This window comes from Cebidichthys violaceus, unplaced genomic scaffold (assembly GCF_023349555.1).
Source record: "Cebidichthys violaceus isolate CVI_PGR_0920_01 unplaced genomic scaffold, fCebVio1.0.p SCAF_82, whole genome shotgun sequence".
Classification (NCBI taxonomy): domain Eukaryota; kingdom Metazoa; phylum Chordata; class Actinopteri; order Perciformes; family Stichaeidae; genus Cebidichthys; species Cebidichthys violaceus.
In genome coordinates this window covers 351,084-373,321 of record NW_027176967.1, presented here as the reverse complement: position 1 = coordinate 373,321, position 22,238 = coordinate 351,084, and the positions used below count along the sequence as shown (strand labels likewise).

At 39.0% G+C, this 22,238-nt stretch overlaps 1 protein-coding gene across 1 annotated transcript in view; it reads left to right on the top strand.

Annotated features, from left to right (window-relative positions):
* The window catches only part of kcnq5b (potassium voltage-gated channel, KQT-like subfamily, member 5b), a 180,624-nt gene that overhangs the window by 126,156 nt on the left and 32,230 nt on the right, over positions 1-22,238 (top strand). The window contains exons 4-9 of the mRNA XM_068702268.1: positions 14,559-14,734; positions 16,426-16,551; positions 18,135-18,245; positions 18,525-18,620; positions 19,578-19,672; positions 21,244-21,270. Coding sequence (XP_068558369.1) covers positions 14,559-14,734; positions 16,426-16,551; positions 18,135-18,245; positions 18,525-18,620; positions 19,578-19,672; positions 21,244-21,270 — 631 coding nt within the window. The remainder of the gene's footprint in view (positions 1-14,558; positions 14,735-16,425; positions 16,552-18,134; positions 18,246-18,524; positions 18,621-19,577; positions 19,673-21,243; positions 21,271-22,238) is intronic.

The following is a 22,238-nucleotide window of genomic DNA, read 5'->3' as shown; positions in this document are numbered from 1 at the left end:
TAAAAGTTATCAAAAGCTTTATGTTTGATGGAATGGCGTAGCTGTGGCGTGGCGTTCATTTTATGCGACTCCCATTAAACTACGTTTTCAGGCTTTGTATTTTGACAAACTCCTCCTACAGAGTTTATGCGATCAACATCAAATTTGGTCAGGACAATTTAAAGACCTTTGTGATGAAAATGTATCAAAATGGTGAGTTTTCATTGAACGACCTTGACATGGCGTGCGCCCACTTCGCTCACATTTTGTGCCATTTGCTATGAAAGAGGGAGTTGTTGTAACTCAGAGGTACATTGTCCAATCTGCCCAAAATTTGTTATGCATAATGCTATTTAAGGCTTGAGCACATTTCCATGCCAAAATGTTCTCAAAGTCATAGCGCCACCTACTGGCAAAAGGAAATGACACGTTTTATACTTTGATGTACTCCTCCTAGCCAGTTGATCTGATGGACCTCACATTTTCTGAGGAAAGCCTTGAGACATTGATGATACTTCATCATGAATTTTGTGAGTTTTCGTTAAAATATGTTGCCATGGCAACGCATTATTCACCGTGAAATGGAAGCTCAGTTTTCTGTGGCTTAGGATGAACAAATAGTCATGGAACTTTGCACATGTGTCAAAGGTGATAAACATAAATAACTAATATGGGGTTTTGCCTTTTCTTTTAGAAATTGCCTTGACAGCGCCCCCTACCAATATTCAAAAGAGCAGCCCCAGCGGTACATTTGTAACACATTGAGACTTAAAAAAAAGTCTCTTGAGACTATGCCCTAAATTATACTGGAAGTCTGCTATTTTGATTTTTGTTTGAATTTTCCATTCATTTTTGACCATTTCTAGGCGCTATACTTTAACGAACTCCTCCTAGGGAATTTTGCAGATCCAATTCAAATTTGGTCAGTACTATCTAAAGACCTTTGTGATTAAAAGTCATCAAATTCTTTACGTTTGATTGAATGGTGTAGCCGTGGCGTGGCGGCCATTTTACGTGACTCCCCATGAAACAGCAAGCTGATGTATCTCCACTGGACTTGTTCAAATCTGTCCCAAACTTGCCATGCTTGATACCAGTTATGGCCTGAGGATGTCTACAAGCCAATTTTCCAAATAAGTCAAAGCGCCACCTCATGGCGAAAGGAAATCTGCGTTATTTGACAAACAATATCCGATTCACATGTAATTTACATGATGTTGTCTACACTTGATATAGACCCTAAAAGAGCACTTGTTGTAGAGCAACATAATGCATGTTTGCATGTGTTCTCTAGCGCCACATAGTGGATTCAGGAACTAGTAGAATATTGGTGTAGCCCTAGTTGAAAATTAATTCAGACATCAGGATATAAATAGTTTTCTAAAACCAAGTTAAAACTGTATAAGTATGGGTAAAAATAGATATGGGTGGATAAAATGTATTTCAATAAGAGACTCATAAGCTTTACAGTTCAAAAGTTGCAGTTCATGCAAATGAGCATAGTTTGTTTGATAAGTACATGATTCAGAACTTGTGTTCTCCCTAACAGCCTAACTTGTGTAGCATTATGATATGTCAATCTTTGTTTTGACTTTGTTTAATTGGCTTGTCCTGAAACTAACAGCCAATCCAAGCCCATTCTCATGTAGAGGGGTGGGGCTTAGTCGTATGCGGCCAGGTTCAGTGTGTTGGAGAAATGGAGAAGCGAATTATCACCATCAAGTGAATAGTGACTATTGTGAGAGTGCAATAATGTTCATAACTTAATGGCTGACGACCAGTTATCCTATGGTTTGGACTGTTGTGATGTACAAGAGGTAAATACGAGTTTGTGAATTGTTTTCTATACTGTGACTAAATGTTATAGTGTAAAACAAGTTGTGTTACTAATCGCGACTAGCCGTTAGCATTATCATAATAACCGTTAGCTTTGCTTTCATACTGTTAGCTGTGCATTTCAAACCAGTTGTTAAGCCCCAGCCTATTTTTAGGCCTCAGCTCGAAAATAGCATACCCATACTACAATGAGTGTAGTGTTGCAACTGTAAGGGCTATTTTAATACGTTTGGTAATAAAATAACCCTAACACTTGTGAGATGTGTTTTTATGTGTAAATATCAGTAGATATGTTACTGGTTAAGAGTAAATTAAGATGGCACACAGCACAAATTGAAAATTCTAACTTTCGCCTGAAAAAAAAAGCAATTTCAGGATTTTTTTTTTAGAAATCATGTAGATTCAAGCTTTCAAGCTGTCCCAGATCATAGAACTATATGTCTCTATTCACATTTTCACTTAGATAAAGTGAAGCATTCATAAGCTAGAGAGGATACAGTACAGAAATTTCAGGCGAGGATTCCAATATTTACACATGTTGCACAATGTGTGTTATTTTAACTTTATGATGTACCAAACTATATATTTCACTTGTATATATCACTAATGGTGTTCACTACATCTAAATAGAGCAGTTTGGGCTTTATTTGAAGGCCCTAAACCCTTTCTAAGCCCTTTCTAAGTCTCTGTGTTCATTCAACTTTTTTCAGATCCAGCCCTCTCTCTCTGTTCAGGGCTGCAGCTCAGCCCCCCTTTCTCCGATTTTCGCCATTGAGCCCTCCTATAAGCCAATAGAATTGCAGGGAATTGAAAGTTAGATGATTGACAGCATTAATAGCCAATCAGAATAAAAAACGTCCCATCTGACGTCAGATCTGAAATCCAATTTGCTGAGACTACATCCCTCCCCAGAAGCCGACCAGTATCGGAGAGACACGAATCGAACGGATTCACACGGAGCACATGCAGCTGGACATACAGAGACGTGGCAGTACGGAAATATTTAATTTTTTCGCTGTGATTCGACCAAAAGTGAGTACAATATTCGATAAAGCTGTGTGACTTTTTTGTGCTTGATGCTGAATATCTCTGCGATGGTTTACCGGGGAGAGAAATGGAGGATATCTCCGTAATCTCCGTAATCTGCGTCAAACGGACATGCTTTTTCATGCAGCATTTTCGTAGCTAGCACGTAGCAGCTGTTTTCTCTTGTCAGGTCCAGTGATATTGAGTTATGATTTATGATATTTTGTTATTTGTTTGCTTGGCTGATGAGAGTTGTGGCTTGGTTCATGTTGTTCCCAAGTTTCTGAGGTTTTTCCAGAACTATAACATCATTATATTTGTTCTTCGTGGGTTCTTTGGCAGTCACTTTGTACACTAAACTCTGTACGTTTTATGTACACTTGCGTCCAAATGGGGGACCTAGGGGCTTAAGCTATTGCTAGATCACCATGAAGTAGTGTATGGACTTGTTGCTTAGATGATTTATTTGATTCAGGAGACGGACGTTGGACTGTGACTAAATGTTACAGTGTAAAACAAGTTGTGTTGCTAATCGCGATTAGCCGTTAGCATTAGCATACTAATCGTTAGCTTTGCTTTCATACTGTTAGCTGTGCATTTGAAACCAGTTGTTAAGACAAGCTATTGCTAGATCACCATGAAGTAGTGTATGGACTTGTTGCTTGGATGATTTATTTGAATCAGGAGACGGACGTTTGACTGTACGAGAGAATCGGGAATGCTCATTTGGATAGATTTATTTGTAACTTGGGATACTCAACTCATGGAACTTTGTACATATGTCATAGGTGATGCAAATACAGATTCCATGTGGATTTTTGGCTTGGCCGTTATAAATTGCCTCGATAGTGCCTCCTGCAAATTTTCAACAAAGCAGCCCCAGCCCCATGTATGAAATTTAGTAGGCACATGTACCACATGTAGATTTAAAAAAAGTCTCTTGAGACTATGCTGTAAACCATACTGGAAGTCTGGTCTGATCTTTGTGTGCCTTTTCCATTCATTTTTGACCATTTCTAGGTGCTATACTTTAACAAACTCCTCCTAGGGAGTTTTTCAGATCCACTACAATCTAAAGACCTTTGTGATTAAAAGTTATCAAAAGCTTTACGTTTGATTGAATGGTGTAGCCGTGGCGTGGCGGCCATTTTACGTGACTCCCCATGAAACAGCAAGCTGATGTATCTCCACTGGACTTGTTCAAATCTGTCCCAAACTTGCCATGCTTCATAACAGTCATGGCTTGAGGATGCCTACAAGCCAATTTTCCATCTAAGTCAAAGCGCCACCTAATGGCGAAAGGAAATCAGCGTTATTTGACAAACAATATCCGATTCAGATGAAAGTTACATGATGTTGTCTACACTTGATATAGAGCAACATAAATTATGTTGACGCACGTTGTTTAGCGCCACACAGTGGTTGCAGGAAGTGGTGGACTATTTGCAAAGCACAATTTCCAGGGTCAAATACTCCAAGCAGGAAAAAAACGTCTAACTCGTGGTCGCGTTATCTGATGGTCGCAGACATTCTTGGCCGCGTAAGCTGAGGTCTCGTAAGTACCCTCGACGTATGCAAAGATGCGAGGGCCCGCTCATCGCTGCTTGCAGCTTTAATATTATATTTACTTTTGTTATATTGCTGATCTGACATTAAACCGCGGTGAAACAGCACAGAGGGGAGGCAAACAGTACCTCTGCCTCAGGGACGTGTGGTCAGGGGAGGCAGGAGCCTCACTTGTCATCATGAAAAGTAAAAAACAAATAATGCTAAAATAAATATTAATATTGCTCTACTGATCTGTGCTATAAATGTAATTCTGTATGATTCCAATCATTTCAAGCATTTTTATAATCAAAATCGCTGAATTTGCGCATGTCCCGTTCAAACAGAGGCAGCTACGAGTTGGAGTTGTGCCTAACCTCAGATTGCGCCATCCCTCACTAACTGGGTTGAGCCGTGTCTTTTGCTTTCTCATTGTTTGTCACCACTGTAATATTTGTAGACACTTTTATTATATGTCCTTTCTTTCCATAGAATAGGTACTGTATTTCACGTATGTGTAGAACCTATTTAGTGTTGCTGATCTGACATTAAACCGCAGTGAAAAAGCACAGAGGGGAGGCAAACACTACTCTGCCTCAAAGAAGAGGGCGTGCTAGAGCCCACGGGTCGGGTTTATGCTTGTTCTGTTGTTGCTCTTCTTCTACACTTCTCATCTTCTTCTTTTATTTTGCTTTGACCACAAAAATGTTAGATTCTATATCCAAGCTTAAAATGTCTCAAAAAACAAGGAAATATGACCAAATTAACAGCAATTCAGCGTCAGACAGGTAAAGTAACCTTTTATGTGTGTTGTTCTCTTTATACATCCGTGGTTGTTACACAGATTATCGCGGAATCTCATGATTTTCGCGGGTGGCGCCCGCAAGTGCTCCCCTTCTGAAACGCTCCCGGTGGAATCAAATATGTACCTCACTTATGTGTGTGTAAATAATGCTGATATGAAAAACAACCAATAGTCAATGTGCAAGCTGCCAATTGAATGGTGATTTAAGCTACTCTATTGGGTTCATATATTTGTAAATCTGATTTATGTAGTGTGCAGTCAGTGCCTCACCAGCCACGAACCTCACTGCACGTCACTGCTCTGCCTCAATGAAGCGCGTGAAGTGCGAGAGCCCACGGATCGGGTTTATCACGTCAAGCTGCACAGAGAAGATCGACCCAGACAGGAAGTCAGACATCGAAAAGGGATAGAGCATCCGGTAATTTTCATAAAAAAACACTATCTCACTGATTGATATGTAGGAATAAGAATTTATGAATAGGAATATGATTAAAAAAAGAAAGAATATGATCCATGCAGAAAAAGCTTGAGTAGCTTGCACATCTTGTTTATAAATCAGTTTTAAAGAACCTATTGGGTAAACTGAATTGTGGCACTCTTGTATGTCACAAAAAGCTTTTATTGAAAGCAATCAGAACAAAGTAAATCCACATCAATCATTGCTGGATATGTTATTTTCTTGTATGAGAGAACCTGCTGTTAAATGTGGGGACATATACGTTGTTTGCACTTAAAAGAAATTAAGTTAATTTTATTTACAAATTAATATTATTATATTATTATTATCATTATTCTATATGTAGGATTTTTCATTTTCTTGCACATTCATTCTGTTTGAAAACCTACTGTTAAATGTTCCTAACTTCAATTTTAACATTTTAAGTTAATTTTACTTAAAAATATATTCAAGAATATAATGCAATTAATGTCTGAAAGCACTACTTGAAAGCAATCCAAAGTCCAATCTTTTTGGAAATTGATTTTATTATTGCTAAATTGCTAAAACAAACTAAACAACAAACTGTGAAGTGGAAAAGTGAAGTGATATGTACTTATTTTAGAAAGAAAAACAAATATGTTATAGAGTTTATGCAATTAATTTAAAACAAAGAAGGTACGACCCATTTGGGGTGGGTGGGGTCAGGTGCGGTGGGGGGGCTTACAATGTTCATATATCATCAAAGGGGGGGCTTGACAGAAAAAGTTTGGGAACCACTGAACTAATGAGAGAGATAATGGGATAAAGTGAGGAATGAGTTGAACTCCGAAGACCTGAGTAGTATGGGATGTGGTGGTAGTAGAGGACATGATGATCAGTCCCATCATGTGTTTGTGGCTTTGACATTTATAGTTCTCTGTGTTCTTGCTTCCTTACAAAGAGAAACATTGTGACTGTGACTAAATGTGATATATATGTCTTCTGGTTATGAGTAGACGTGTGGAGCGAGGCTCCGGCGAAATTAATATAATTTACTAACTAAATAGAGCTATTTGTGACCTAAAATATTTCTTAAGATACATTTCACACAATGTCGAAAAACTGAGGGAAAGGCCGACCTCCTAAAGACGACAAAAAGACAGACTTTGAAACTCTACCTGAGGAAGACACGGAAGAGTTAACTAGCGATATGCTAACCCATGAGGAGGCTAGCAGCAATGAGAGCCAGATTCTATCGGCCATACAGTCCATGAGGAACGATTTTTCTACTAAGCTACATGAAGTCATTTCCTCCAACCGAGAGATAAAAGAAGCTGTAGGGGCATTTTTTGAAAGACTCACAGAAGCAGAAACTCGCATTAGCACTGCGGAAGACTAGGTCACTTCACTAGTTAAGCAAGCCGACACCACGTGGAAAAGAGTCCACAAGCTCACCTCACAGGTGGAAGAGATGGAAAACCTACAACGTCGCTCCAATCTAAGACTGGTTGGATTGCCTGAGGGAGCGGAGATCCGCGTACATTCTTAACTGCATGGCTGCAGAAGGCTCTTAACATAGATGCAGAAGAACAACCGGTAATCGTCGAGCAAGCCTACAGGCTGGGGAGAATACCACTGCAGACCCAGGATCAGCAGGGTCCAGACAGAATACGACCATGGATTCTCCTGGTGAAATTCCTAACCTACCGAGACAGAGACAGAGTTATGAAAGCAGCACTTCTGAAAGATGAAATCAAAGTTGACGGTGATTTTTCAACTGAGGTCCAAAGACAGAGGAAACTTTGTGACGGAGCGAAACAGAGCCTGCGCCAAATGCATATGGTGTATGGATTTTTGTTCCCAGCAAAAATGAGAATTCCACACGATAGAACCTGGCACCACTTTACTTCACCAGCCCAAGCTGAAGACTTCATCCAGAAGATTAAGAAGGGGAACAACAGCGATCGTGATACATAACAGGGATCATCACCTGAAGAGTAACGAATATCAGAAAACTTTGGCTGAATGGTGAGGTGGTCTATTCACCGTTGAATTCTGAGAGTCTGTTGTGGTAAGCTTGAACTGATGACGAGTTAAGATTATTATTGGCACAGGACAGGTTCAGACTTCGACTAGGCTAATGTCTATTCAGATAGGCTAACTATTAAGATACTTTATTATATTAAGGTCACAAACGAAAATTGTTCTATCCGTATTGACATGCAGTTCGTCGGAGTACGCCCGACTTATTTAAAAAAAAAAAAAAAAAAATTGTAATATCTTTTCTAAGATCTGGTTGCTATACTGCTCCTCCAGAGGATCAGGGCTGAAACAGCTACAAACACAGATAGCTTTTTTTCAAGAAACCCATTTGCTTTCCAGTGAATACATCCCCTTGAAAAGGAGGTGGCCAGGTCAGGTCATATCTGCCTCATTCTCCTCTCATGCAAAAGGGGTAGCAATACTTATTCACTCATCTGTTCCATTACAAGTTTACAATACCATACAAGACACAGCAGGCAGATTTGTTATCGTCCAGGGCTCTTTACTAAATCAAGATATTAATTTAGTATGTCTATATGGTCCTAACAACGATTATACACAGTTTTATAATAACCTGTTCCTAACTTTATCAACATTGCATGGTCACATTTGCATGGCAGGAGACTTTAACTGTACTCTTAATCCAACACTGGATAAATTATCAGGTGTGAACACCTCACATACGCAAAGTAGGAAAGTAATACAACACTTTATGTGCGAGTTAAATCTTTGTGATATCCCACATAGACCCACATTTCCTAATTTCTAAGTCTATGATACCTAATGTGAATGACTCATTGTATAAAAGTATTGTCTTTTCAGATCATGCTTTACTACTAGTCAATTACACTGTCAAAGCAGCCAATAAGGGTCCCACTATATGGCGATTGAGCCCACGATGGTTACATGATAATGAGTTTTTCAAATTTTTTGGAACCAATATTGATGTCTATTTGGAAGTCAATACTACTCAAACATCAGCGTCTACAAGATGGGAGGCATTCAAGGCCTGCATGCGAGGCCAAATGATCAGCTATACAAGCAGCTCCTAAAATTGATGGAGTTAGAAAAAGATATCAAAGAACTTGAGACAGAAATTAAACTTAATGATACAAATGAGACGAGACAGAGACTGGCCATTCTTAGAGCACAGTATAATGAATTATCCATAAATAAAGCATTATATAGCGTAATGAAACTGAAACAGACAGTCTACGATCAAGGAGAAAGGGCAGGGAAACTTTTGGCCTGGTGTTTAAAGTCAATGCAAAACAAAAGATCAATTTTAGAAATTGAGTCGGAGAAAGGGACAACAATTACTAACCCACAAGAAATAAATAGCACTTTCCAGACATTTTATTCTAAATTGTACACATCAGAAAGTCCAGCCACATCTCACACACTCCACAGCTTCCTAGATCAGATAGAAATACCGTTCCTTGGTGAGAGCGCAAAACAGGAACTCAACTCCCCAATTGCAATATCTGAGTTGTCAGAGGCCATAGACAGTATGAAAGGAGGGAAAGCTTCAGGACCCAACAGTGTTCCTATTGAAATCTACAAAAAATTCAAGGACAGGCTACTGGTTCCTTTACTGAATATGCTTGAAGAATCACTTGAAAATGATGAGCTGCCCCCATCTCTGCGGAACACACTTATAACCTTCATATTAAAGCCAGGTAAGCCCTCCACAAAGTGTGAATCCTACCGCCCCATCTCCTTAATCAATAATGATGTGAAAATATTAGCAAAACTGCTTGCCAGAAGGTTGGAGAAACATTTGCCATCTATTGTGGCCTTAGATCAAAATGGATTTATTAAAGGAAGACAGGGCTCTCACAATATTCGTAGACTGATGAACATTATATATGCCAAGAAACAAATACCTGATGTGGCTGTGATAGGACTTGATGCAGAAAAGGCCTTTGATAGGGTTGAGCATGGATACCTATTTGAAGTGCTTAACCGTTTTGGATTAGGCAACTACTTCCTTAGTTGGATCAAACTCTTATATCATGACTCAAGCACTTCAGTAATGACCAACTATATGGTATCAAAACAGCTCTCTCTTTGTAGAGGTACAAGACAAGGATGTCCCTTGTCTCCTCTTCTTTTTGTCCTGGCCATTGAACCTCTAGCAATTGCAATTGGAGGCAATGGTGAGATAACTGGTATCACAATTAATGACATTGAGAATAAAATAGGACTATTTGCTGATGATATAGTGCTCTTTCTGACAGACCTGAAACAATCTATTCCTTCTTTATTAAGTTTAATAGGAACATACAGTAGTTTATCAGGTTATAAGGTCAATACATCTAAGTCTACAATCCTATTTTAGAAAAAATCTGAGAGATTAACTCCACCACCAAATACACCATTTAGGAACATTGTGGACAGCTTTACATACTTCGGTGTTAAAATCACACCTACAATAGAATCCATGGTACCTACTAACTATAACCCTGTGACTGAGTCAGTAGTTGAATCTATTAATAGATGGAAATCTTTGCCAATTTCCATGATTGGGCGTATTAATATTCTGAAGATGAATATTCTTCCTAAATTCCTATACCTTTTTCCAACCATCCCTCTTGCTCCTCCTTCTAATTTCTTTACTAAAATAAAACAGCTTTTTTGTAAATACATTTGGAATGACAGACACTCAAGACTGCGCATGACCCTGTTATACTTACCATATGACAGTGGTGGGTTAAAACTCCCTTACCTCCAGGGATACTATTGGGCTGCCCAACTACGAGCAGCCTCATATTGGTTTGAACACACGGGTGACCGTGGCTAAGTGGAGAGCAGGGCCGCCTTTCAATCAGAGGGTCGGCGGTTAGGTTCGATCCCCGGCTCCTACTCCGCTAGTCTCATGTCAATGTGTCCTTGACCAAGACACTTAGCCCCAAAATTGCTCCCGTAGCTGTGCCTACGGTAGATAGATACTGCGTTGTAAGTCGCTTTGGATAAAAGCGTCTGCTAAATGACTGTAATGTAATGTAATGTAACACCAGTCAACTCTGCACTGGATAAGGATGGAGGAAACCACAACTTCCAAAATCCCCTTATATCTCTACCTTTATTCAGCAAACTTAGCCACTTTGAAGAAACACACTGCATACCCCTTTGTTAAAAATACGCTGACAGTATGGCAGTGTTAAGTTATCTTGGGGAAAAAACTCCTCTATCCCAATACTCACCTATTTGGGGGAACAGAAACTCTACGCCAGGTACTAACGACCCTGGTTTTAAGTTATGGGCAGACAGAGGTATCGGAAAGATTTCCGATTTGTATGATTATGATACTCATACTCTTTTAAGTTTTAATGAGATCAAGCAAAAGTTTAGCATAGCTACAAAACATTTTTTCAAGTATCTCCAGATAAGAAGGTTCATAACAAAGACACAGAACTCTGTAAATCTCCCCTCTCTAAATTCTTTAGAAAAGATAGCTTTAAACCGTTATGGATCAGCTGGACTGATCTCAAAGTTTTATCAGACTATCATAGCTGCAGCAAAATAATCATCAGATGACAAAAGGCTAGCATGGTGTTCAGACCTAAATGAAGAAATCACTGTAGAAGAGTGGCAGGACATATGTCTACAGTGTCAAGTCCAAACAATAAACTCAAGGTTCAGGCTTCTCCAGTATGAATGGGTGAACATACATTACTTCAGAGTTACTGCATCGCATTTACCCCAATACACCGGATGCTTGTGTTAAATGTGGTATACATAAAGGTAGCTTGTCTCGTTGCCTCTGGGAATGCACCCTCATTCAAGATTTCTGGAAAGAGATTATTACAATTGTATCTATTTGTATCAACGAACAACTTCCATTATGTCCAAAACGCTGTCTTTTTGGGTGTTTCCCAGCAAACTGTACACTTAACCATAGCAAAAAGAAGATGGTCATATTTTGTCTCCTTGAAGCTAAACATAAAATTGCAATGGCTTGGAAATCTGTTCACAGGCCGAGCAAACGAAATTGGATAGAGGGACTGCTACAGTGCCTTGCCCTAGAGAAAGTTACATATGTAGTTAAAGGGAAATATAACATCTTTGCAAAGATTTGGGGCTCATTTATGGAGTTTCTGAAGGGGGAAGATTTTGTTGTAACCCTGTAGATCTAATATAGGGGTAAATTATGTGATCACAGTTGATCACAGTATATATATATGTGTGTGTGTGTGTGTGTGTGTGTGTGTGTGTGTGTGTGTGTGTGTGTGTGTGTGTGTGTGTGTGTTAATTGAGAAAGACCATTCTTGAATCTCAACTCAAGGTTCACTTGTTAGCTTTGTTAAAGCTTTCAACCATATATCATAGTCTTCATCTGTGAATGGATGAAATTGATAGAGCTCCACATGTAGGTCACATGAAGACACTTGAGCCAGTTTCATTAACTACAGAAATGAAGGCTGTGCGTTACGATTGAAAAATCCTAACAAAACTAACAAGTCCACCTTGATTTACATTATTTTGTCACACAATTAGAAATTATTTCTGCATTGTATTATTTGTTGTTGTTTTATTCAGGTAATTCATATCAGGACACATTAGCAAACATAATCATGTTAACTGGTAACATAACCTGTTTTACCTGTTATATATTAATGCTATTTGACATGCCCTAATCAACCAATGTCTAAAATGACTACAGTACCCTTGAAGCAAACAAACAACGGTTGTTTACTGTTTCTGTGAAAACCCACCGGCACCGCACTGACTGACTGACTGACTGAGTGTGTGTGTGTGTGTGTGTGTGTGTGTGTGTGTGTGTGTGTGTGTGTGTGTGTGTGTTTCCGTTCATGTATGTCTAAGTGTAGTTTCATATATGTACGAGTGCATCGACGCACATATTGGAGCCCCAGAGTGAACAAAATTAACTTACTGAAGGCAATATCACCACAAGTGATGTAAGCTGTGGATTTGTCCATTGGGGAAAATCCGTCTACATGGACACTCCCTGGGAACTTAGAAATAAACATCTGAATGAACAACTCCTGCTGCACAGCTTCACTGGGGTTGCTCATGTGTTTGTAAATTTCTTTGAATGACTAAGGATGGATTGTAACACCACACAATTTTCCTGATATGTTTGTGTTTAATTTGCCTGATGGTCAGAACACCTCATGCTGCAAATTGGGTGTTTTGTTTACAAATGTTTATATATATCTTACTGTGCAAAAAAAAATACTAACCTTGAATTCTCATTCAATACAAGATGTAAAAAAGAACTTTGTTTTTGCAAATGGTGAATTATCTCAATTTGAAATAAAATGTCTTACACAAATGATGGCACTGTGTGTCGGGAGGAAGCTTGGGGAAATCGTTACACCTCTAAATAAAAATCTATTTGGGTGCTTGAGAGATTAGAGGGCCAAATTGCTGTTAGAGTGCTTCCAACAGATTTATTTTTCCTTATTTGTGCCTCTTCCTGCATTAAACAATATGGGAATTTGGTACTGTATTTGAACAAATTGTGGTAGTGATGACATAGACTGCGGTTCAAAAGTTTGAAATCTCATGCCACAAAAGCTTCATTGAGTGCAGGCAGATATTGCTCTATATTTTTGAATGGTTTTTCATGCTTTTAGGTTTTAGAAAGTTGTCTTTCCAAATGTATGTTATTTTGTATGAAGGGACACTGTACAACTGGAAGCTAAGCATTCACACAGACATTCACCTTTCTATAATTCACTTTCCTCACGTTTTCTCTCTGCACCATCAAAGGGAGTGAACCCGTTGCAGCCCTGCGGGTGCCCCGGAGACTCTGATCCCCTAGGTGTCATTAATGTATTTTTCATGGTGCTGCTGCTGACTTTTCCCTCTCCCCACTCTGGGTCTGCCCACTGGTTCATGGTTTAGAAGAGAAGCCATTAGTGCTGACCGTGGTCAGCATTTTCTCTCAGAAACAGGTTTAGTGAAAGGACGGGAGCTGACAAGATGGCTCTATATGAGAGAAAACATCTTGCACAGTGTGAACTAGGTAACACTACTCAAGGGTGTTTCACATGGAAATGAGAAACGCATCTGAAACTTATAGACGTGAGAATCTCACTGACATGCCGTGTTGAGATTTTGATAATTTCAGATCTATTCTGCGTGGAAATATATTCTTCATATAAGCTTCAGCTTGTCTTCCACACTGTCCTGTTGCAATATTGATGTAGTAACCAGGCAACATATACAAACAGCATATATAGGAAGAGCACACATAACATTATTGTTATTATTGTTACTGTTGATGCCCCTGGCAGATTATGTCAGCTTCAGTAATATGGAGCATTTGTTGGGATAATTTGCCACAGTGAGGGGTGAGAACGAGGTGACAACAGTGAGTTGCTGTTATTGCAGCAACATGATAGACATCAAGCAAGTCCCAGATATTCTGACCTCCAGGCTTGGATGAGCCATCCTGCCTGTCTGTTTAAAGGGCCAGTTTCACATCAAGATCAATATTAGTAAGATATACTTGCCTTTAGGTCGAACTTCTTAAGCTACCGGGGTGAATGTTTTTCTGCTCCTATGAGTATGTATAATAAAATGTTCATAAGCATAACTATGTGTAATATATTTATAGAACTTTATCTTGGATGAAACAGTTTTTCCGGTATTTATAGTGATACAAATATTGACTTTGCATCACAAAATCTTAAACAAATTCCCATTGGAGTCCATGTTTAAATTGAATGACTTTAATCATACTTTTACAAAATAACACAGCACATTAAAGGAAGCCGAGATCTAAAATATTATTTCCACTCGGTTAAATACACTATGAAATTTATAATATTTAAATGTATGATCATGATGCCAGATATGCTGTATTTTGTTTCCAGGGTTGAGTCATAACAAGTTATAGTTGTCCCTTGTGCATGTATCTTCTCTACCCTCCAGACATCATTGTGCTGATTGCGTCGGTGGCGGTGGTCTCGGCGGGTAGCCAGGGCAACATCTTTGCCACCTCGGTGCTGCGGAGCCTGCGTTTCCTGCAGATCCTTCGCATGGTGCGAATGGACCGAAGAGGAGGCACCTGGAAGCTGTTGGGCTCTGTGGTTTACGCACACAGCAAGGTGAGCTGCCACAGAGGAATGGCCAATGCGCACACACACACACGTTGCTGCTGTTAGGCATAGATCAAGATCACTGGGAACTTTGTATGAGCTCCAATGTGAAGTACTGTAGATATAGTACACTATGTTTACATATGTTATATAGAAATTGTGTTATTGTATTTCAAGTAGACACATAAATAGGTACCTACACCTGAAGAAACCAATGCAATCCAATGCACAGCCCTGTAATAAATCCTACCTAGGTGAAGCCCAATACTGTGTATTATGGTGTTGATCAAACTCTGGACATTTTAAAAGTTATAGTTAGTGGTAGGGTATATGTAAGGCATATTGTATACTAAGGTGTTTCATATATGTAAATGGAAGATTTTACTCTGATTTATTGCCTTTCTTACTTCGACTCACCTTCAACTCTTTCAACCCACAGAAATTCAACAACTTCTATATACAGTGCTTCTCTCTTAGATCAATATGACTACCATAGACACAGAAGCCAGGTCAGGTCATTGTTGTGGACATAGTTCTTCTTAACTTATAACAAAGCTGCACATTTAAACCAAACTCAACATCACATTTTAAGTGAAAGGGTCACATAATGTAAGACTGTGCATGCAGCAAGGATGTGTTTTGTAAGGGCTTTTCAGAAAGGGTTTTTGGGCCTCTGTAGATGATTTATGGAAGTTTCTGGCCAAACCATTGTTTCTAGTGCATTGTGAGTGAAAACATTACCCAAAACAACCAAGTATGCACCCAGTTGCCAGTAGTTTGACAGTTTTTGTTTTGAGATATCTTTCTCCAATACAATATGGGTAAACTGAATTTAATCTGTGGTGTTCGTACAGTCTAAAGTTTTCAAAGGATTTATTTCAAAACATTTTTTAATCCTATAACCTACAGAAGGGTGAATGCTGGAGTAGAGGATGTGTATTGGCAACAGCATCTACCAGCTAGTTGCTGTGAGCAGCAGTAAGAGCAGATAGCAGAAGCAGCGGGTAAAATCAATTGACATAAAGATGGCAGCTGAGGTGGCATTTGGTACGTTTTCAGCTTGCAGTGCAGTGGAAGCAGTTGCTAGCGATCAACATCAGCTAGAGCAGTAAGCAAAAGAGCTGGGCATTTACATTAAATATGTTATGTTAAGGACCGTGTACTGGTGGTCAGGGTAGAGTTCTGCAAACTGAGAATCAGACCCCTGTCAGCATCACCTAAGTATAAATCAAGGAATCTCTGTCAGTCAGTCTGTTTGCATAGCTCAAGAACTGCTCATCTGATCTGCTTCATTCTAGGTGAGTCTATCGCTGGGAACCGAAGGGAGTGCTTTGTCGAATTTGGTGCAATTTTTCACCAATCGTACTGATGGGTAGACGTTAGAATAAGTAGAATCTTCATTTACATCTGCTTTGCTATCAGAATTCCCTTTTCAGCCTGCCGGAGCTGGCATTTATTTGATGAAAAATGCTGGAAAGTGCCAGCCTGATAACCGTAACAACATGTAACTGCCCTTGTGCACTTTTATATTTGGGCTTTTGAGACTACCTGGGTGTTTTAAAATAATCAACAGCGTTTAATGCCGATTTAAAACACAGATTCAATAAAAGGTGGATTAAGGTTGAAGTGTTCATATGCAAAGTGTTTTTTTGTGTTAATAATATGACTCTCTGAAAGTCATTTTTGATCTCTGCCTGCAGGAACTGGTAACCGCCTGGTACATTGGCTTCTTGGTTCTCATCTTCTCTTCGTTCCTTGTCTACCTTGTGGAGAACAAGTTCAACAAGGAGTTTGCTACCTACGCTGATGCTTTGTGGTGGGGCACGGTAAGTATGGAGGAATATATGTTGCTCTGCTTGTCAGGATTCAGTAAAATCTCTTAATTCAAGGATCATTTATTGTCATTATGCCACACAGGGTGACACAAAGAAATGTAGTTTCTATACCTGACAAACAAGAAAACAAAAACTATAGTGCACTCCTTTGCATCTTTTGAACTTGCATCAGGAGGAATGAAAACAGCAGCATCAAATCAATTCTCTGGGCAATATGGCTGACATCTTAACATTAAAATATGGAATTGAAGATGGAAATGAAGATTTAACAGCTGCCAGACCAGTTTCATTCCACTTCCAATATATTTCACTATCTCATGAATTTGTATAATTGATTTCTTTTCACAGCCACAGTCTTGTTTTTTGTGCAATAGGAGATCTCAAAGTTACACTTCTTACAAATCGGCACTGTTACCTCTTCACATAAATACGTCCTTCATTGGACGGTAATATTTTCCTCCTATTCGATTTGTCATTGCCTTGAGCATTGACAGCTCCTCCATAAACATTAGCCTCGCATAGCTCCATTAACCACCATTTTCATACCGGCTCAAAAAATCATAATGATACCGAAAGGTTGCAGCCGCCTTTGTCATGCAAAGCAATACGAGCCTGAATGAAAGATAATACCGACTGATTAGTCTGCCAAAACAGAGCGATAGATAGATAGATGGATGGATGGATAGATAGAAAGATAGATGGTTAGACAGATATTACTGAAGGCAAGCTAGGAGTTTTGCAGGCAGTGCAAATTCTAGGCCATAGCCAGGTTTATTTGCTTCTGTCATTAAATAGTGAATACACTGCATTAAATACCCCTTTTCAGGGTCCTGTTGAACACATTTGAATAGCTCTCTTCATATTTAGGTGCTCCCATTACTAAGAATCATGATCACATTTACCTCTCTAATACATGATTCTTTGACTCAATTTTATCAAGACATTTTAATCATTTCTTTTGTTCAGTGCAGTCAGTGAAAGGTGTAAATATTACATAACTGCCCTCTCATTGTGTCTTCAAAGACCATCCCTGTAGTACAGTAAGTCTTCACACATAAATGACAGCAAGAACACGCATTCAGTGCTTCAAAATACATTTCAGCCACAGGCTTTCAACATTGTTCTTGGAGCCAAGGCCATACTGTACAGACTTGCTCCTATAAAGTCTCCACACAGGTCCAATCACTCAGACTGCGCTGCCTGAAGGCATCATTTCAAATCATGCCTCTATGTGGCAAGCTCAAGCAGTATGCAAACGAAAAAGCATGCAAATATAATACAGTTAGAATACCAGACCAAGACGCATAACTCAAAGTAGTCAAAGAAGGCAAATACTGAACATATGAGGTTAGTTGACTAATTAATAATCATTTGTGTAATTTAAAAGAATACTGACACATCAAGTATATGATATACATCAAGTATGATAACCGATTTTTTTATCAAAGAAATTGTTTTCTGAGATGATATTTAAGTGATATATAAGTAAAGCTTATACTTGTACGTTTTTCCTCTCATCTGTATACATTAATATGATCATTCAGGACCTGACAATAAATCATATGCTTTCACAGATCACTCTGACAACCATTGGTTATGGGGACAAGACACCAAAGACGTGGACAGGACGGATGTTGTCCGCAGGGTTTGCCCTCCTGGGAATCTCCTTTTTTGCCTTGCCAGCTGTAAGTCTGTATTCTTCAAGTAAACCCTTTTGTTTTTTAGGTGTCAGAGAGGATGCATGTTTCAGTGTTTAACTCGCTGCAAGTTATTTACACAGCAAGATAATATTTGATTGCAGGCCTTTGAGGTTTACCTAAAAAAAAAAAAATGACCCTGTCATTTCCCATGTAGCCACAATGGACGTTCTCGTCAGTATTGCAGTTTATGAGCAGATCAGTGATATTTGACAGTCTTTGGTGTGCACACACATCCAGAATTTAATCCTGTTAATATCATACCAGGGTATTCTGGGCTCAGGCTTTGCCCTGAAGGTTCAGGAGCAGCACAGACAGAAGCACTTTGAGAAAAGGAGAAACCCAGCCGCCTACCTCATCCAGGTAAAGCAGACAGCCTGCTCTCTTTCTGTTTCTCTGACAAACATAACTGTTTTGGGGCTAGAATATATGAACATTGTTATAATGAGTTGTTGCTGTTATTTAAAAAAAAAACACATAAAAGTAAACTTGCAATATGAAATGTTTTTGAATTATTTTATCATTCTTCAGTTTCTCGTATTCCTCTGTTGACTCTCCGAAACCATGACACAACCAATAAAAAGCCCATAACATGTAGCTTCACTCTGTCCTGCCTTGTGCCCCATCATCCTCACTTTGCAGTAAGCTCTCTCATCTCTGGGAGTTTTTTTTGTCCTTTCCAGACTTTAAGGCTTTAAGCCTAAAAACACCAGTTTGGCGAACCCATTCTTGCCATCCCTCTCTTCATGTGATTCACACATTTCCTTTTATTGGTGCTGACCTCACGTTGTCCTCCTCATATATTTCTCTGTGCGCTTCCTTATTGTCCTCTCTCACCTACTTTCCTCCTACATGCTTCTTCATCTTCTTCCTCTTTGGTTTCCCCCTCCCACCTATCTCTCCCATCTCATGTTCCCATCTCCCCCTTTTCCTGTACTCCACCTCTTGTTGTCTCCTCCTCTTCTTCATCCTCTCCGTCCCCATGTTGTACCAGGCTGCTTGGCGTTATTACTCCACCAACAGCACCAGGCCCTACATGAACGCCACTTGGTGGTACTATGAGAGCCTCCTGCCCTCCCACAGGCATGTATCCATGCCTGACCTCCGCCCAGCCACAAACGTGTGACACACCTGTTTTTTTGTTTTCACTAATCAGGTTTTCTGTTTGCTATTCTCCTCATCCTCTTCTTCCTTTTTACTTCTTAATCCCTCCTCTGACTTGTTTTTGTTGTATTTATTTACTTTTTTATCCCTCCCATATATCTTTTTTTTCTCTTTGTACTTTTTTCTTCTTCCTGGTTTTGTGTATTCTGCATGCAGTGTGTTTGGCGTAGTTATGCGGCTGATGAGAACTCGGTTTCCATTGCTACCTGGAAGCCTCACTTGAAGGCGTTGCATACCTGCAGCCCTACAAAGTAGGTACAACTATGGCAACCGGTGTCTGTGCCACTCAAGCCATCTTTTCCTACTTCAGTTCTGTCCAGTTTAAGTTATCTTTTTAAAATGATTCAACCGTTTTCAATTTGTTTTTCTTTGTTTTGTTATATGTATATGTGTTGCCCTCTTTATTTACATTATTTATGCATTGATTTTCTAATTTTATTTTCTTATGAGAAATTAGTTCACAGCCAAAAAATATCATTTCCAGGCTCCATTTTTCCAACAAAAAAATTAATTCTGAGTAACCCTTAATTTTCGCTGCTATTATATAAATTAACATTGTATCCATCCAGAACATTTGCAGAGTCAGGCTCTCTGTATTTAACCAAAGTCAGTTAAGTGCTCAATGGGCCAGGGACATCGAGGGTCTGAGGCAGTGGCTTCAGCATTATATCAGTATCTTTTTTGGATGTCAGTTGTGGCCCCAATGAGCCATAGAACGTTTTTTAATTTGCAGATTCCCCCACTTACAATCAAATGTGTACATGCAGCAGGGGGGTAGAAAACCTTGGGCCATAATGTCATGAAAGCATATGGATATTTTAACTATTAAGTGATAGAGCAACTTGCTTGAAAACGGTAAAATTCTATTTCCAAAACTTTTTAAATGCCTCACTTTGAAACACATCTGTCAGCAGCTAACTAACATGCCACAAAGAATTCCAGTGAAAAACAGAAGCTAGGAGCAGTAATAACACATACCTACACAGAGTTAACGTTTGCAGTTAGTGAGAAAATTAATAAAATAAAATACTAATTATGCACTCATTCGGGTTTGTTGTCTACCCCCCGTGTGTGTCCCCACATCACAATGACGTTCCTCAGAAACACGTCTGTGGAGCCTGGAAATACTGTCTGCAAGGCATATATTACTGTTAGTGATCTTCAGTCACTCAGTCACCATCTCTTGTTGCAAGTGCTTCCTTAGATTTTCTTGATAGTCTGCATGTTTTTAGTGAGCCTACTGTTTGTTGACGTCTATTTCCCCTGGAATGCTTATTATTGATTGACGTGTTGCTACCATCAAATCTTCTGCAGCAGTCGTTAATACAAAAATCTTTCTACTGTGCTGATGTAGCGGACCATATGAGAGTGTTTTCAGGTTTTAGCTCCTTAACTACAAATCATGTATACCTACATTTTTTTAATGGATGCTATAACATTTTTTTCTTTATCTGGGCATCCATTGATTTCCATCATTTCTGTACACTCTACCATTGCTCTACTCATAACAAAATTGCTACTTTGACAAAAACTATCTCAGACTGGATATTCATTGTAACATTACGTAATCAACTTTTGAGAGTCTTCTAATCAATTTTTATATTGTTCGATAATAAAAGGAAAAAATGCATTAAAATGTCTGAAACACAGCAGCGTGGTTTTTCAACATGCTTAGCTGTAATTTAAAGTCTCTGGGATTTGTAATAAATCAGCTAAAATATGCAAAAGCACTAGTATGGTCCTTTAAGCACAATTGGCACTGAAGTTTTTTGAAAATATGCGTTCTAATATATCTTTTCTTCTTCTCATCTGCCAACTCCAGGAAGGAGCAGGGAGAGTCAACCACAAGGTTTGTAACTGCTGTTTCACTGAACAAGCACTGTCTTCTATTAGGTTGAATAGGGCTGGTTATTAAAACTTAATGTGTCTGTGACTGTCTATGAAAAGTACAAACAGTTTGAATTTCTAGATAGTTCTTATGTTAATTTGTTTTTTAAATTTGTATTTAAGCAAATATCTTGTGTATCAGAACACTTGACATCTGAGAAGTTTGGCTTCTTAACAAAAGAAAGGAATAGAAAAACATGTTTATTTTCCTTAAACCTGAATATATAGATTTTTGTCATGGGGGCAGTGCAACAAGCTATAAGCACAACATTGACATAGTCACCTTGAAGGGCGTTAGGGCGAACGTGTTAGCAAACACTTTGCTATGTACACATCCAGCAGACTTGACTTGAACATTAACATTCATTTATTGACAGTTTTGGTCGCTTGCGGAATGCAAGTACAATATTATCTGTTTGTAGCTCTGGTTTGGTCTCCACCAAGGAAAAAAAAAATTTTTTAGCTGCTTGATATACTGGCTACTCTGCTTTTTGGTCCCGAGCAGGTGGTGCACAGTGGGTTTTATATTTAAAAATAACATAATTATGCTATCTGTACCAAAATTAAGGTATTATATCGGCACTATCAAATTGTGTCAAACAATATCCAGCCCTATTTGGGGAATGACATCAAGCATTATAAACCCAAAGACCCACTTGCTCCACTTCTGTTTGAACTGCACTTTCACACACACAGAGAGAGAGAGTTAAATTAGGAGGTGTTAAAGGCTGTGGGTAATGAAATGTTGACCCTCTAATAGCGACCTTTACACTAGCACTCTGTATGACTCATTGTTTTATCTTTCGGTTTGGTTCTATCGTCTATCTTTCTTTTTTTATCACTTGTTCTCCTCTCCAATACAAAACATGCACATCCTGGAGGCTCTCAAATACAAGCAGTCATACACATACTTACATGCATGCACATATT